The sequence below is a fragment of the Rattus norvegicus genome, chromosome 11 (genome assembly GCF_021556685.1).
Source record: "Rattus norvegicus strain SHRSP/BbbUtx chromosome 11, alternate assembly SHRSP_T2T, whole genome shotgun sequence".
Lineage (NCBI taxonomy): Eukaryota > Metazoa > Chordata > Mammalia > Rodentia > Muridae > Rattus > Rattus norvegicus.
In genome coordinates this window covers 82,579,442-82,595,012 of record NC_141544.1, presented here as the reverse complement: position 1 = coordinate 82,595,012, position 15,571 = coordinate 82,579,442, and the positions used below count along the sequence as shown (strand labels likewise).

At 44.0% G+C, this 15,571-nt stretch overlaps 1 protein-coding gene across 6 annotated transcripts in view; it reads right to left on the bottom strand.

Moving 5' to 3' along the window:
* Positions 1–61: 61 nt before the first annotated feature.
* Senp5 (SUMO specific peptidase 5) overlaps positions 62–15,571 on the bottom strand; it is a 35,015-nt gene continuing 19,505 nt past the window's right edge. For 4 of the 6 annotated variants that reach the window (XM_087575239.1, XM_087575238.1, XM_087575237.1 and 1 more), the window contains 4 exons: positions 8,345–8,482; positions 5,783–5,866; positions 4,341–4,391; positions 62–3,696 (listed from right to left, as the gene is read on the bottom strand). In XM_087575239.1, the coding sequence (XP_087431365.1) occupies positions 3,586–3,696; positions 4,341–4,391; positions 5,783–5,866; positions 8,345–8,482 (384 nt within the window). In that variant the 3' untranslated portion in view covers positions 62–3,585. 6 annotated transcript variants of the gene reach the window in all.

Below are 15,571 nucleotides of genomic sequence, written 5' to 3'. Positions count from 1 at the left end.
CACTGTTCTTCAGTGAGCCTTGTCACCCTGGAATGACGCTAAGAAATACACAGAACACATGTTTATAAAGGCATTTAGTTTATTTTTCAAAAAAATATTTTGCTAGAAGGGTTGAGTACTGACTGTAATTTTTACATGATCATAATCTTTTAATAAAATCTTTCTGACCAACAGGTATCATTCAAGTGAACACTTGTCTAGGTCTGCTTTTGTAACCCCCAAATACAATAGTACTTCTTGGATGCTATTCCCCAGATTTTAGACATCTACTAGCCAAGAGGCAGAGCTTAACACATAGCAAGACTATGTACTGTATAACCGTTGATTAACTTGGTCTCTTAACATAATGAAGCACAGCACATAATCAGTGAGTTAACAGTGTCAACTAAATACACTGTCTCTGACCCACTCAGACCCCCAATGGCTCCTAAGGCAGGGAAGAAGCAGTGAGCCCCAACTGCAGAGGAAAGGGACAAGTCACAGTAGACAGAGTACAGGCTGTATCTCTAGTACTGTTGTTCTCCAATCATAAACTCCCGATGACCATGCTATTCATATTCAATGGTGAACAGAGAACACAGTGCAAAGCCAAAAATGTGCTGTGAAATTATTGGCAGCAACTTCTTTTCTCTTCCTTGAGAGGCCAACTGAAAGTTAAGTCTGCGTGATTCCTAAGAAAACTAAAAGATGAGTTAAATCTACATTGATTGCTAGAGGTTTAACAAAAGGAAAGAAGCAGCTACAGCCAGGTAAGTAAGTCTGCCATGAGGACTGGGCAGCTTGCTGAAGGCTCATCGTATGTGAATAGCTCTAAGTTTGTGCAAGGCTTACATTCATCCCCAGTGACGTAAGTCTGCCAGGATTTTATGGGCATCAAAGTTCAGTGCCAAGCCAGCAACAGCAAAGCATTACTGCAAACACCGAGACAAAAGATTCTGCAATCTAGGATTTGAAGGCTAAACAGAGTTTACATGTAATTACAAGAAGAGAAAGAACAACGGTGTGCTGAGACCAAGTCTCACTCATGACAGACACAGGTTTGGGACATACGGAAAACACCCAGCATGTAGGCTAGAGCAGGCTGAATGTGCACCTGAGGGTGTCCTGTCAGGGCAGAAGGGAGAGAGTCTGATGGCTCGAGTCTGTTATTCCTGCATGCCTCACAGCTGAGGTGACCACTGGTGCACCATGGAATCTAAACATTAGGTAGGCTGAGGCAGGACTGCAAGTATAAGGCCAGCCTGGACTAAACCACTTCAACAAGATTCCAAAGGAACCCAACTGTAACTTCTGCATGAAGTCTCTCACTGGGGAAGTGAGATACTCCCTTAAGACATCTGAGTCGGCCATCTTACTACTGGCTTTTTCAGTACAGGCACACCAACAAAATCCCATAGTAATGTCTTGCACATGAATTTTGAAGAAGTTCATGCTGGTCTAATTCTGTCCTTAGCTGGTCATGATGACAGAGACCTAAAATCCTAGCACCCAGGAGAGCACTAGGAATTTGAGGTCACCTTCAGCTACATGGCAAGTGTGAAGCTACTCTGTCACATAAGACCCTGCTCCCCAAACCCCTTCCCTAAAAGACCTTCAAGCAGCCTGGGCTGGTAGGGCTGGCCTTATTCCTGGTTACCTGGGTGACAAGAATATAAACTGAAGACCAGGCTCAGCCACTGAACAAACTCAAGGCCAGCCTAGGCAACGTCCTAAGACCATGTCTCAAAATACAAAATTGTACAGAGGGCTAAGGTGGTGGCTCAGTGGTAGAGCTTGTCTAACATGTGAGTGGGCCCTGCGTTCAGTCCCAGTACTACAGAAACAGTAACTTGTAGCAACATAAAATGCCTCTACCTCAGTTGTTAATGACCTGAAGCACAAGAAATGCTGACCTGACTTTATGCTGAGGACTAACTGAGGAGAGAAGAGTGCCAGGGCTCCTGCCTGTGTCGCGCTGCTGCTGCTAATCCTGCGTGTAAACCTAGGTGACTCTCCCCTAACTGAGGCAGTTAAGCCCTATTCGGCCATTTTGCCTCTTTTGTTTTTCAAACATCTCATGCCGAACTGGGCAGCTATCTTCTGTCGAACTGGACAGCTATCTTCTGTCGTGTACTTGGTAGTTTTCTACACAAGTTCCTTACGCCTCCCTCCTTCAATTCTGGGAGGAAAAAAAAAACTGGTTCGGCTTAATATGCATCTTCTATTCCTTTCAAACATGTCACGAGAGGCCAGATTAGAGATGCAAGCTCCCCCTCTTCCTAATCCATAGGACAGGACTACTGTACAGCCCACTCACTAACAGGCGGTTCTTGAGTCCAGCACTCAGCTTGTTCTTGTGGAAGCCAAACGAGCTCTTTGGGATGTTGAGGCACCAGAAAAGACAGGGGAGAGCGTCCCTCCACACTGCTCTCTCCCAGGGTCCTCAGTGCTGCCTCCCTCCCCTCTTCTCCCACCATCTGCAAAAGACCATATGCCAATCTTCTACTTTGAGTGTTTGCATTTTATATACCTTAAAGTAGAAACATTTTTGGTAAATTTTAAATGCCTTGGAGTACATGGGAAGCAACACAGAGAGGTGATAACTAGTGAATTACTTCCATGAAAGCCAAATTCTCATTTATTTAACTATGAGTTTGATGAATGCTGTTTTTTTTTTACAAGTCAAACCCAGAAAAAAAAAAAATCCAAGAAAATTCAGTGTCTCAGGAAAAACCTTCATGAGATTTATTCTACATATTATAAATCTTAAAACCAAAATGAGACTCTTCCTGTAGAGTGTATTGGTATGTACTATGTTACCAGACTAGGAGACAGAGACAGGTTTAGCTTGAGTTTGAGGCCAGCCTAGGTACTGGGAGCTCCAGGACAGCTTAGGCTACATAGTGAGACTTTGTCTCAGACAAATCAAAATAACCCCTCCCCTTGCCTTTTTAGAAAATAAGGTAACTGGCACCCAAGGAAGCTGCTTTTCCTCATACCTTAACTCTTCTCAAACAGCACTGTGCTTGTAAGCACCACATCCCTCAGCAGAACAGCCCCTCTGGCCTTCAGAAGGAATGCGTCTCATGCTGGAGACTCATCAGAGGGATGAGCAAAAGGTGCTGTAAGGGAAACATGACTGGCTTTCCACAACACTCCTAGCTACCCTTTATGCCATGGGGAACATCTATTCTGACTATGCTGTATCAAAAACATCTTGCATTTTTAGGTTCTGGGGTTAACTTTTAAACCTGTATTCAGTTCACATCTAACTATGTTTCAAAAGCTGCACCAAATCTACTAGGCTTTTTTTTTTAATACTCTTTACTGCATGCTCTGTCTATATGCATGCGTTTGGATAATAAATATTAAATATGGGAGGGACGTATGGAATCCATAAAGTTAAAAATGAAACTAAATTGAACATTAAAAAAAAAGTACATGATAGCAGGAGAAACGAAGGGCAAAAATAAATCTGAGGTAACAATAAGTGGCCCAATACCACCAATCTGAAGTATCTGCAAAGATTCAGTAAGTGTTTGGAGATTCAAGTAACAAACCATCTGCTCCAACATGGCGCCTTCTGGAGTCCCTGCTGAGTGAGTGTCAGTCCAGGAGCCGGCACTCACACAGCTCCTTATAGATCCTCTTCCGCACTCGAGGCATGTCTTCTTGAGAAAACTGGAAAGGCTGCTCTAGGGCGAGGCACTTGCAGTACTGCAGAAAAAGAAAAACAAACTGTGTCCCAGAGACACTTGGGAGGCGTGTGTGCCCACCCTCTGCCTGTCAGACACACACCTAACAGTGTAAAACTGCAGAACAACACTCATGGGTCTTGGAAACCATGCTGTTGTTTTTGAGATAGGGTTTCTCTGTGTAGCAGCCCTAGCTTTGTTGGCCAGGCTGGCCTCGAATTCACAGAGATCCTTAAAGGTGTGCGCCACTGTTCGAGAGCACTGACTTCCAAATGAGAAGAGTTTTCCAGGTGACGGCTTGCTGAGCGAGCCTGCACTTAGAGACCTCACGGGGAGAGTAGCACTCATTGAGGTGTGTGGTGTACAGTGGGGTTACCTGCCAAGGTCTTTGTAAATCTCTGAGCTCATGTGTAAAGTTACTTTCCCCATAAATACATGTACTTCTCTGATATATTTAGAATAGCTTCCCGTAAGACATGGGTAAGACCCCCTGTCCCTTCTTGTCCCCAAGAGGCAGTTTTTCCTAATGATTACATGTGCAAATACAGAAACCAATATATCCCAACAACAAAGGAAAGTGTTGTCTTCCCTAACACTGTACGCACACGCGACTATCATCTCTCGAAATAAACCAACCAACTCACACACTCGGAAGGTAGTATTTACCTGGAGCACAAAGACTCCACAGTCACTGTCATTTTTCTGTTGTGGAATACACTGAAGAGAAAACAAGATGACCATTAAAATAAATCAAGAATCTCTCTTCACATAAGAAAACTGTTTCCATGGGTAAGTGAGCAAGAGACGGGAACTCCGGTCCCAGACTGTACCGCCAGTATTTAAATACCTTAGCCTGTGGCCACACGAAAAGACCTTTCAAGTGGCAACCACAATCTACATGTGGACAATGGGCACCCAAACTATCAAACCTCCTGCAGTCTACTCAGTTGGGCTGAGCCTGGAAGCAGTGCCCTGTAGATTGGAAAGCACATGCTGGGGCGCCCACGTTCACTCCTCCACGCTTCCTGGTTATACGTCAGTGTGAACAGCAGCCTCGTGCCTCCGCTGCCATGCATCCCCCACCATGACAGATAGTTCAGACTCTGAGCTACAGGGAGACCTTTCTCCCTTCGTTGGTTAAGTATTTTGTCACAGCGATGAAAAAATTACCTCATAGAGTTCTCTGAAGCCTTAACATTTCACCCCAGATTAAACAATTTTGTTTTATTCTTTGAAGTAACTCATAAAGGCAAAGACATATGTTTCCAAAAGAACTGGTTTCTGTATCTAGGCAGGACTATGACAGACCCTGAGGGGATGCAGAATACCTAAATGTGCTAGACAGATAAATCGGTAAATCAGACAATTAAAAATTCAACACGTTCATTTCTGATGTCAACTAGTATATAGGTTATTAGAAACACTGAACGATGGCTCAATTTTAAAGCATAATATTCAGCTCAGTTCAAAGGTGAACTAATATTGATCTTTTGGCCTAGACCCCCTGGGTCAATAATCTAGCAGATTTGAGTTCAAGGACCATCCTCTAATATCCATCTATGAAGATGGGGCTTATCCCTAAGGAACTGCCTGACACACAGGTTTTAAGGGTCAAATGAGATCATTCAAGGAACCAACAACTGGAGGAACTATGCATGAATGGCCCTCTGCTCCATGTAGAGCACCTCACTGTCTATGGCCAAACAACACAGTGGGTCTTAATTAGATTCTTGGAAAGTCCCCCTCCCCCACCCCACACCCACATCCCTTTGTGGACCCAAATAGGCATTTAGCATATGTCTGAGTCTACATGGGTCATACAGAAATTACAACTGCAAGGTAAGTGCCACCCGTCCTCCAAACTCTGTTCTCCATAGAACACCAACAATTACTAACTGTGCCGAGGATGGCACTATGCGACTGCTATCAGCAAGCACCAGGAAACTGAGCCTGGAGATGATTAGGTTCTACACAAGCTCATTCTGAGTTACCTAGAGCCCTTGGAGGGTCTCCTCATCCCCGCTCTTCAAACATTCTCAGCAGGCACCCACACTTGGATCACTGCCTCCCACGCAAACGCTGGAGTTTCATTTGTACCACATTCTTACCTTTGTAACAGCAGTCTGCCAACCCTGAAGAAATTCAGGTCTATTTTTTTCTCTGGCTTCAGTCAGCAAATACTTTCTTATATTCTGGTTAAAAAGAAAACACAACACACATGTTGTGCTCTATTAGTTGTGGGTCCTTCCCACCACCAGATAGGAAGTCTGTACAAGTGGGTGAGTGCTCAGCTGGAGCTTTACTCCAGACTTTCCCTCATACCTGTCCAGTACCACTCAGGACTACACACCGGATTAGAACACCTCACTGTAGTCAGCTGAAACCCTGAAACCTTCTACCTACAGGGGAAGGAGAGCACGGCAGAGATCGTAAGTCAAGTGAAGGGCATCCCAGCTCTGTCCATCTCCCGGCCCTTACTCGGTTGTAGAGATTCAGCTAATTAATATCACAACCATTGTTTCCAAGTCTACGACTTAGCTGCTAACTTTATGATGTAGGTAGATTTGTTTGTTTATTTAGTGGTGCTGAGGATTGAACTGTGAGCCCTGTGTATAGTAAACATCACTGAGCTACAACTCCAAATCTGACAATAACACAGACTTTGTTACAGACTTAAATTTATCAAGCTGTTCCTTGACATTTTTTTTTCCTTCAGTGTAAGAAGGCCTTCCCTACTCCATGAAAGCATAAAACACCAAATTAAACCAGGACTTCATGGCTTGTTTCTTTCAAGATAGGGTCTTTCTATGTGGCCCTGACTAGGTTGGGAGGAATTCATAGATCTACCTGCATCTGCCTCCTGAACGCTGGGACCAAGGCCGGCAGCACCAAGGCCACCATGTTGATGTCTTCTATCTGTTCTCGTAGGAAGTACAATGCAAGACTCTGTAACTTTTCCAAGTTATAGCTCATTTCCCCAATGCCATAACTGAATAGTTTGTCTTTCCTAAACCTTACCATATACTAAATTCTCTTTCTCTACACGCACGCATGCACGCATGCACGCACGCACGCACGCACGCACGCACAAATGATTTCTCTGGATACTTTATAGTGGTTGTTCCAATCAGTCTATGTCCCTAATATAAATATAATTTATATTTTTCTAAGTAACATTTCCATTGTAAACTTTTCATAACATGCCTTGACATCTAACAGATGAGTCTGCTCTCACTGTTCCAATTCGTGCTCATGAGCCTGGGGATGCAGCCCCGTAGGTAAAGTGCTTGCCGAGCATGCACAAGGCCCTGGGTTAACCCAACACTCAGTAAAGCAGATACAACTCAGCACGTAGGTGGTGAGCGCAGGAAGACCAGAAGTCCAAAGATATCCTTGGCTACATAGCAAGTTGACAGCCAGCCTGGGCTATGTCAGACTTGGTCTCAACCAAACATGGTATTGTAAGCCATAATTCCAGGACTTAGGAGGCTGAAGGCAGGATGATTATGTTTGATACCAGTATGGGATACATAGGAGACCTTCAATTAATATAATAAAAAAACCTTGGCAAGTTGATGTGATGAAAATTATTATAGTTTGGTGAAAACTGAACTCTTCGTAACAGTGAGTCTGCTTGGTCCTCTAGCTATTCAGACTTCCTCCAAATAATCAAAGCTTTAAAGTCGTCGCCCCAAGGCTATGCACATTCCTTACAAGAGCACACCCCAGATAACGGGCTCTACGACTTTAGTAAATAACCCCCACACACTTTTTCTGTGAGACAGGGATTCTCTGTGTAGCTCTGACTGTCCTGGAGCTCACTCTGTAGACCTGGCTGGCCTCAAACTCAAAGAGATCTATCTGCCTCCCTCTGCCTCCCTCTGCCTCCCGAGTGCTGGGACAAAAGGTATGTCCACCACGCTTGATATCTGGCATACTTTTTTTTTTAAAAAAAGAATGTATTTATTTATTATATGAATGAGTACACTGTAGCTGTCCTCAGACGCACCAGAAGAGGGCATCAGATCCCATTACAGATGGTTGCGAACCACCATGTGGTTGCTGGGAATTGAACTCAGGACCTCTTGAAGACCAGTCAGTGCTCTTAACCTCTGAGCCATCTCTCCAGCCTCAGGCATACTTTTCTAACTGATTCTTCATTATGCAGAAAACTCAAGAAAGCTGATTGGGCCTCCCATCTTGTTACACGCTTACTGATACGAACTGAACTGTATAGGGTGTGAGGGTATACAGCTATAACCCCAGAATTTGGGAAGCAGAGGCAAGAACAAAGAAGTTCAAGGTTATCTGGCCAGTTTGAGAGCAGCCTGGGCTGTGTAAGATCTTGTCTTTACCTGAATGCGAATACTTTGTTAGCATGATAGTTCTCTAGAAGATCTGATATAATAACAGCACTAAAGGAAATGAAGAAAACACGCTTCTACTCATACACAGGAAAAAATGTTTTTCTGCATTTCCTTAAAATGCTGACCCCAAATAGGGGACCCCTCTCCAAAGTGGGTCTCAGACCAGACAGCTCAGTCACCCTGCCCTGAATGCTGTCCTCTGGTCATCCTTGAAGCAGCTGCTGACTTCTACTACTGTCTAGAGCTATGATATATCATTGCCAACCACAGATAGAAAATAAAACAGGCAGAATATTAACTTACCTCTACACAAAATTTAAAATGAATGCCTTGGGAATCATAAAATGAAATAATCCGACTGGAGAGTGTCACAGTAATGAGAGACCAGTGGACCTCCAGGTGGATGGGAATCAACAGAAGACTCTTTTTAAACAAATCCACCTGGTTAAGAGAAGGGAAAGAGTGAGTTATCACTACAGAGCCAACAGCGGGGTTCACCTATAGACCCTTGTATGACCTGCTAAAATCATAAAATGGGCAAGTGGTGAGGCAAAACTTGAACCTATGTCTCACCTTTTTTGTTTGCTTGCTTTTGGCTTTTCAAGACAGGGATTCTCGGGGGTTGGGGATTTAGCTCAGTGGTAGAGCACTTGCCTAGGAAGCGCAAGGCCCTGGGTTCGGTCCCCAGCTCCGGGGGGGGGGGGGGGGGGGGGGGGGGAGAAGACAGGGATTCTCTGTGAGGTCCTGGCTGTCCTGGAATTTACTCTGAAGACAAGGCAGGCCTCAAACTTACATAGATCCTCCTGCCTCTGCCTCGCAAGTGCTAGGATTAAAGGTGTGCACCACCAAGCTTCCTATGTCTCAATTTAAAGCCCATGGTGTAATTGCTAGGTTAAAATACTAAGGGGGTGGGGGTGGGGGTGGGGGTGGAGAAGCATCACTTTCATTTTTAATTAGCCTATAGAACCAAGGCTTGTCAACTGTTGGAAATGACGTAAATGACGAAGCCTACTATTCATGTGTGAGTGTACATGCATAATGTACAGGAGACAGCTCTGCGGAGTTGGTTCTTTTCTTCACCTTTATGTGGTTCTGGGTTGCTGTCTGTCTGTTTTAATAAAACTTGTAATCTCATGTAAATCTGAAGTTCAAAGTTTAGTTCTTCTCCTTTTGTTTTGTTGGTTTTGTTTGCCTTTCATGCCCTCCCTGATGTCCTAGAGTGTAACAGTAGGAAACAAGAGTTTCCTTATAAGGGTTGGGGATTTAGCTCAGTGGTAGAGCGCTTGCCTGGGAAGCACAAGGCCCTGGGTTCGGTCCCCAGCTCCGGAAAAAAAAAAAAAAAAAAAAGGGTTTCCTTATACAGCTCTAAACAAGAAACCAGGGAGCTGGGAGGTGGTGGTGCACGCCTTTAATCCCAGCATTCAGGAGGCAGAGGCAGATGGATTTCTGAGTTTGAGTCTACTTTTGTTTGTAGAGTTAGTTCCAGGACAACCAAGGCTATACAGAGAAACCTGTGTCAAAAATACAAGGGGCTGGGGGTGGGGGTGGGGCGGGAATGAAAAACCACACAAATGTGCTTCAGCACACTTGAGTCTTGGCTATACCATGTGTCTCCAATGTTAAAATAGAGAACATGATCTTCATAATAATACATGCTCTTTAACTCAAGTATATCCTTAAAATCCTAACATGCCCTTTTTAGCCTAAAACATGTCTTCTCAAATCTAGAAAAATTGCTATTCCACTCCTAATTCCAATGAATGCATGGTGAGATGGTTCGACAGGTAAAGGCACCCACCACCAAGCTGGGATCGGAGTTCAGTGCAGAACCAGCATGGTAGGAGAGAACTGACTCCCACAATTCAAAAAGTTCTCTGGGGGTTGGGGATTTAGCTCAGTGGTAGAGCGCTTGCCTAGGAAGTGCAAGGCCCTGGGTTTGGTCCCCAGCTCTGAAAAAAAGAACCAAAAAAAAAAAAAAAAAAAAAAAAAGTTCTCTGAACTCCACATGTATCATGGCATGTGGGTACCCACACACTCACACACAGTAAATACACTGATGTAGTTAAAACTTCCAAAGGTAACAAAGCAGTAGCTACTCCAGAAACACTTGTGAAAATGAGTCGGTTGGGCATCACAGCACATCCATGCAATCCCAGTATTTGGGAGGTGATAGCAAGAGTTGTTGGGGAAGAGAACTGAGTCCACAATGCTGCCCCACGACCTTCATGTGTGCTGTGCATGCAGACACCTACACACAGACCAGGGGAACGCGTGGAGAAATACAATGTTAAAATTAAAAAGTGATCCTCCATGTTTTGTTATTACTTTTATGTCTTCTGCTATCTTATTTGCTTTCTGGAATTGAATTTGTGACTACTTAATAATAATGAGATTTGACAGCATTAATTGTTTTCTCTCCTATATTTGGGAAGAACCTTGAACCCACTGTGTAAATGCTGGTGACCAGGATTCCTTTCCGATCCTCCTGCTTCTACCTCCTTAGGGTCAGGATCATTCGGTGTGATCCTACAAGGCTCCCCGCAAACTTCCACCGTCTTTTTGAAATTAATGTGATATATGTCCCAGCACACGTGCCTGTGGACAGTAGCACACGCTGGAGGGGCTCAGCATGAGCTGTCTTTCTTCCATTGCTTCTCTGTCTCTTACTGAATCTGAAGCCATGCAAGTCCTCACACCTGTATTGTAAGGAACTTATCCACAGAGCCTCCCTGGCTGCCACCCTTCATCTTCCAGGCCCTCATTTTCAGTTGGATTCATAATGAGAGAAGAACATCTCTACAACTTTCTAGTGGACAAGTATATGATCAGTCCTTACAAATGTCCCTGAGGTACATGGAAAGGAGATAGACACAGCTGGGCTGTGTAACAAGTTCAAGGCTAGCCTGGGAATACATATACTGTGGAAATAAAATATACCGTGAATCTATATGGGAAATAAGGAGAAACATAGATCCCATCTTTAAAAGAAAAAAAAATTTTTTTAACAATCTTCTCCTTTTTGTTTTGTTTTGATTTTTGGAACAGAGTCTCTCTCTGCAGTCCTGTCTTGGGACTCACTCATACTCCGCCTGCCTGAGCCCCCCAGTGCTGGGATTAAACATGTGCCCGGCCACACCTGACTTCCTTTACACTTTAAAATTTGTATTTTTGTGTCCATGGACAGTACATGTCACACGTGGTCAGAGAGCATCTTGTGAGAGTCAGTTCTTTTTCTTCAACAACATGGGGTCAAGGACTGAACTTAGGGTTGAAGATGACCACTTTACCAGCTAAGCCATCTTCCTTTTTAGGGTAGAATGCTCTATTGTATATCAATGCAATCACACTGAATACATTAGGGTTCATGAGCCTGCGTGCTGTCTCGTTATTCAACGAGAAGTCATTGTATACATTTATTTGTATTAGTGTGTGTCTGACAGTGTTGTATACACAAGCATGTCTGTGTACTGGCACGTCACTGTAGCTGTCTGAGAGGGTCAGAAGAGGACGCTATGTAGACTAGGCTACCCCTGAACTCTCAAGAGATTCACGTGCCTCTCGGTGTGGAGAGCTGGGATTGAAGGCATGTACCAATACACCAGCTTCATCTTTGTTTGCTCTGCACAGAACTTCAGTTAGGGGTCACTTTATTTTCAAGCACCCATTTTGATATTATTGTTAGTTTCTTAACATTTAACATATGGCTGGATTTTTATAGTTATCCTAATTTGATAATCCAGAGAATAGAATAATTTATTTTAACAAAATAATATGTATTTTTCAAATACTTCCCATGAACATATCCTTTTTCCACAAAAACCATTCATTCTGTTTATAACATTTGTTCACCTCTATCTTCCATAGCTATGTAAAATTCCCGGCTGAAACACACCCACATACATGTGATATGCAATATATACATACACACACACACACATATATACATATATACACATACACACACATACATTCATATATATGTATACATACAAGCTGCGCCTCCCACAGAGCAGCACGTGCTCTACTCCGGAGCTGTACCCCAGGCCCATGCTCCTGTCCTTTTAGTTCTACCCGATCCTAAATAGTAGCTGCCCATCAGAGCTCATCACAGCTCATCCAGTCATAGCTCATGCATCTGAGGCCACTTCCACACTGCTCTCCCTCAGCCACACAGGGCACAGGAGTGTGTGCATTTATCTGTCCACATCCTGCATCCGTCCTGTGATCATCGGGCCCAACAAGTATCACCATCCCTGCTTTACCCCTTCAAGTCTGACAGTCTTCAGGGCTCCTGGAGCGAAAACTGGAATGTAAACTGTAAACTGGGTATCACTAGAGCTCTGTAAGATTCCTGTTCCATTTATGGGAATCATTTAAGAATGCAGCCGAGTACACACATCTATAATCCAGACGCCCAGAAAGCTGGGATGGAAAGACTGTTAGAGGCCAGCGTAGGCTACAGTGAGAAAGTAAAGAAAGGCAGGGGGAAGAGAAGAAGAAAGGGAGCGAGAATACACGTGTGTGTGTGTGTGTGTGTGTGTGTGTGTGTGTGTGTGTGTGTGTGTGTGTGTATCAGGGTGTAGTGGGATGGGGAAATCAGAGAATCAGAAAAAATAAAAGAGAACTAAATGCACTGGACTTAAGTTTGGGGAAAGCCTGAATGAGATGGGAGACTGACTGCCAGAGAAACCTATGGCCAAACAGCAAGGATTCTCAATCCCAACCTTCAGGGAACCAGGGACGGGACAATCAACAGTCAGTGGCTTATGGTTTCCAAGCAATCGTGCCTACATAGTGACTGTAAAAACAGTGTGTGAGGAGCCAGGAGTTGTCCCAGCCCTTGCTCAGGAGGCAGCGGCAGAGACGGGCAGCGGCACATGGATCTCTCAAGTTTGAGGCCAGCCTGGTCTACAGAGCTGATCCAGGACAGCCAGGGACACACATGTCTAAGAACAAACGAACGAACGCTGCGTTGGCCTTCTTTCTGTTCCGGTCTCCACAAGCAAAGTACACTCTCTCATTGGCTTTTATTTACTGTGCCACGAGACAGAGCAAAACTTACCTTCCTCATCAGCACCTCCTAGAAAAGTGCTTAGGGAATGAATGGCTCAGGGGTAAAGTGTTTCCTCTGAGACTGATCCCCAGGCTAGAGTGTAAAAAGCTGGGTGTGATACACTGATAATCCCAGCACAGGAGACACTGAATCCGTACATCCCTAGAGCATGCTGGTCAGCAGCCCAGCCTACACGACAAGATCCAGGGCAGTAAGAGACCCTGTTTCAAAACACAAAGTGAGCCAGGAGCAAGTATGTTTTTAATCCCAGTACTGAGGTGGAGGCAAGGGAACCCCTACAGACTGAGTTCCAAGATATCCACGGCCTGCCTCAAAACCAGACAAACCAAAAGATAGATACCCACGGCCTGCCTCAAAACCAGACAAACCAAAAGATAAGATACCCATGGCCTGCCTCAAAACCAGACAAACCAAAAGATAGATACCCACGGCCTGCCTCAAAACCAGACAAACCAAAAGATAGATACCCACGGCCTGACTCAAAACCAGACAAACCAAAAGATAGATACCCACGGCCTGACTCAAAACCAGACAAACCAAAAAGATAGATACCCACGGCCTGACTCAAAACCAGACAAACCAAAAGGCAATACAGATGGCTCATGGAAGAACAATACTCAAAACTGTCCTCATGCCTCTACATACATGGACACAGACACAGACAGACAGACAGACACACACACATACACACACCCCAAAGGTGGGGGAATTCATCAAATGTTTAACAACTAAATATACTCTAAAAACCAACTACATTTCACATTTCATGAATCCCACAATGGTTGAACTAGAAACACTAATAGAATAACAAGCCCCTAGGACTTGTTTTGGGGGCTTTTTTGAGACATGATCCAGAAATCCTGGCATTGAATTTACTACACTTTTATATCTTAGCTGTATGCATGCTAGGATTATAGATCCATGGCCTCCACACCCAGGTTTCTAGAGTGTACTTCAAGTTCGTCCCGGTGTCTATACTAGTCACAAACTACTCTGGTATTACTACATAAAAACAAAGCCTCTCAGAGAGAAGGGACAAGAAATACATTCTACAAACCAGGCAGTGAGGTATACTGGGAAGGAGAAAAACATAAAAGGTAAGAGAGGCCAGGAGTAATGGCACAGTTCTGTGATCCTTGTACTGGGAAGCCAAGCCAAGAAAAGGATGAGTCCCAAGACCAGCCTGGACTATACACAAAGGTCCTAGGCTTGTGGGAGAAGAGAAAAGAAAACAAGAAAAAGGTGAGAGTGATTAAGAGAGAACATCATAGTGCACTCAGGGAACACAAGAGACTGATTATAGAACATCATAGTGCACACAGGGAACACAAGAGAGTGATTAGATAGAGAATATACTGCACACAGGGAACCTGGGTGTTGCAAAAAAGTGAACAGACAGCATCATGTGACTGAAGGAGGAAGGACAAATGGGGTGTGGTTCAGCCTTTGGTTTTCAAATTATCAATCCCAGAAATAAAACTATTACCCTTCAACTATGAAAGAGCTTAATAAATGGAAGTTGGAACTGAGAAGTGGTGTTGCAAGCCTCTAGTCCCAGCACTCAGGCAGAGGCAGACAGATCTCTGAGTTCAAGGCCAACCTGCTTACAGAGCAAATTCAAGGACAACCAGGGTTCCATTGAGAAACCCTGACTCAGAAAAACCAACAACAACCCAGAGGTTGTGACATGACTGGAGGGCAGGGGCAGGGGAGGGCAGGGACAGGCACAGAGCATCCACAGGGTGGATCTGACCACCTTCTCTGCCTCCGGGGCATCTTTGTTCTGACAAGTCTGTCCATCTTTATGTGCTGAGTGTTTACCTGCATAATGTAAATATTCTACAGAGGCCAGAGAGGGTGCCAAATCCCCGGGAACTGGGGTCAATCAAGGGGATGTTGGAAACCAAACCTGGGTTCTCTGCAAGAACAACCAGTACTCTTAACCACAGAGCCATCGTCACTCTAGCACCATTAAAAATAACAATAAAGTTAAATTAAAATTAAAAACCTTTAAGAAATTAATGGCATGTCTTTAACTTCTAGCATTGTAAATATTTTATCAGTTTAAAATATATTTACAACAAGAAATAGTGACTAAAAACTATAAGGCTTATCAATCACTTAAAATTCCACCTAGCTGAGGTATCAATTTATTTAAAAACAACGTAAAGACCACGGGTGTTCTTGTACGGAGAAGGACTGACTTTCAGAATAATTAGGAAGTTTGCTCAAGTTATAGCTAGTTAAGTCACCAAATTGGCAAATGAATTCTATCTCCCTTCTCAAGATTTGTATATTTCAATCAGACACTATATCTGATATAAAATTATTTCTGGGTATGGGGACATGGCTCACTTGGTAAAGTGTCTACCTCAATCCACAAAGCTCTGGATGGATCCCTAGCACAAAGTAAGTTAGGCATGTTGTTCATTCTGGTAACCCAAGCAGTGCCAGGC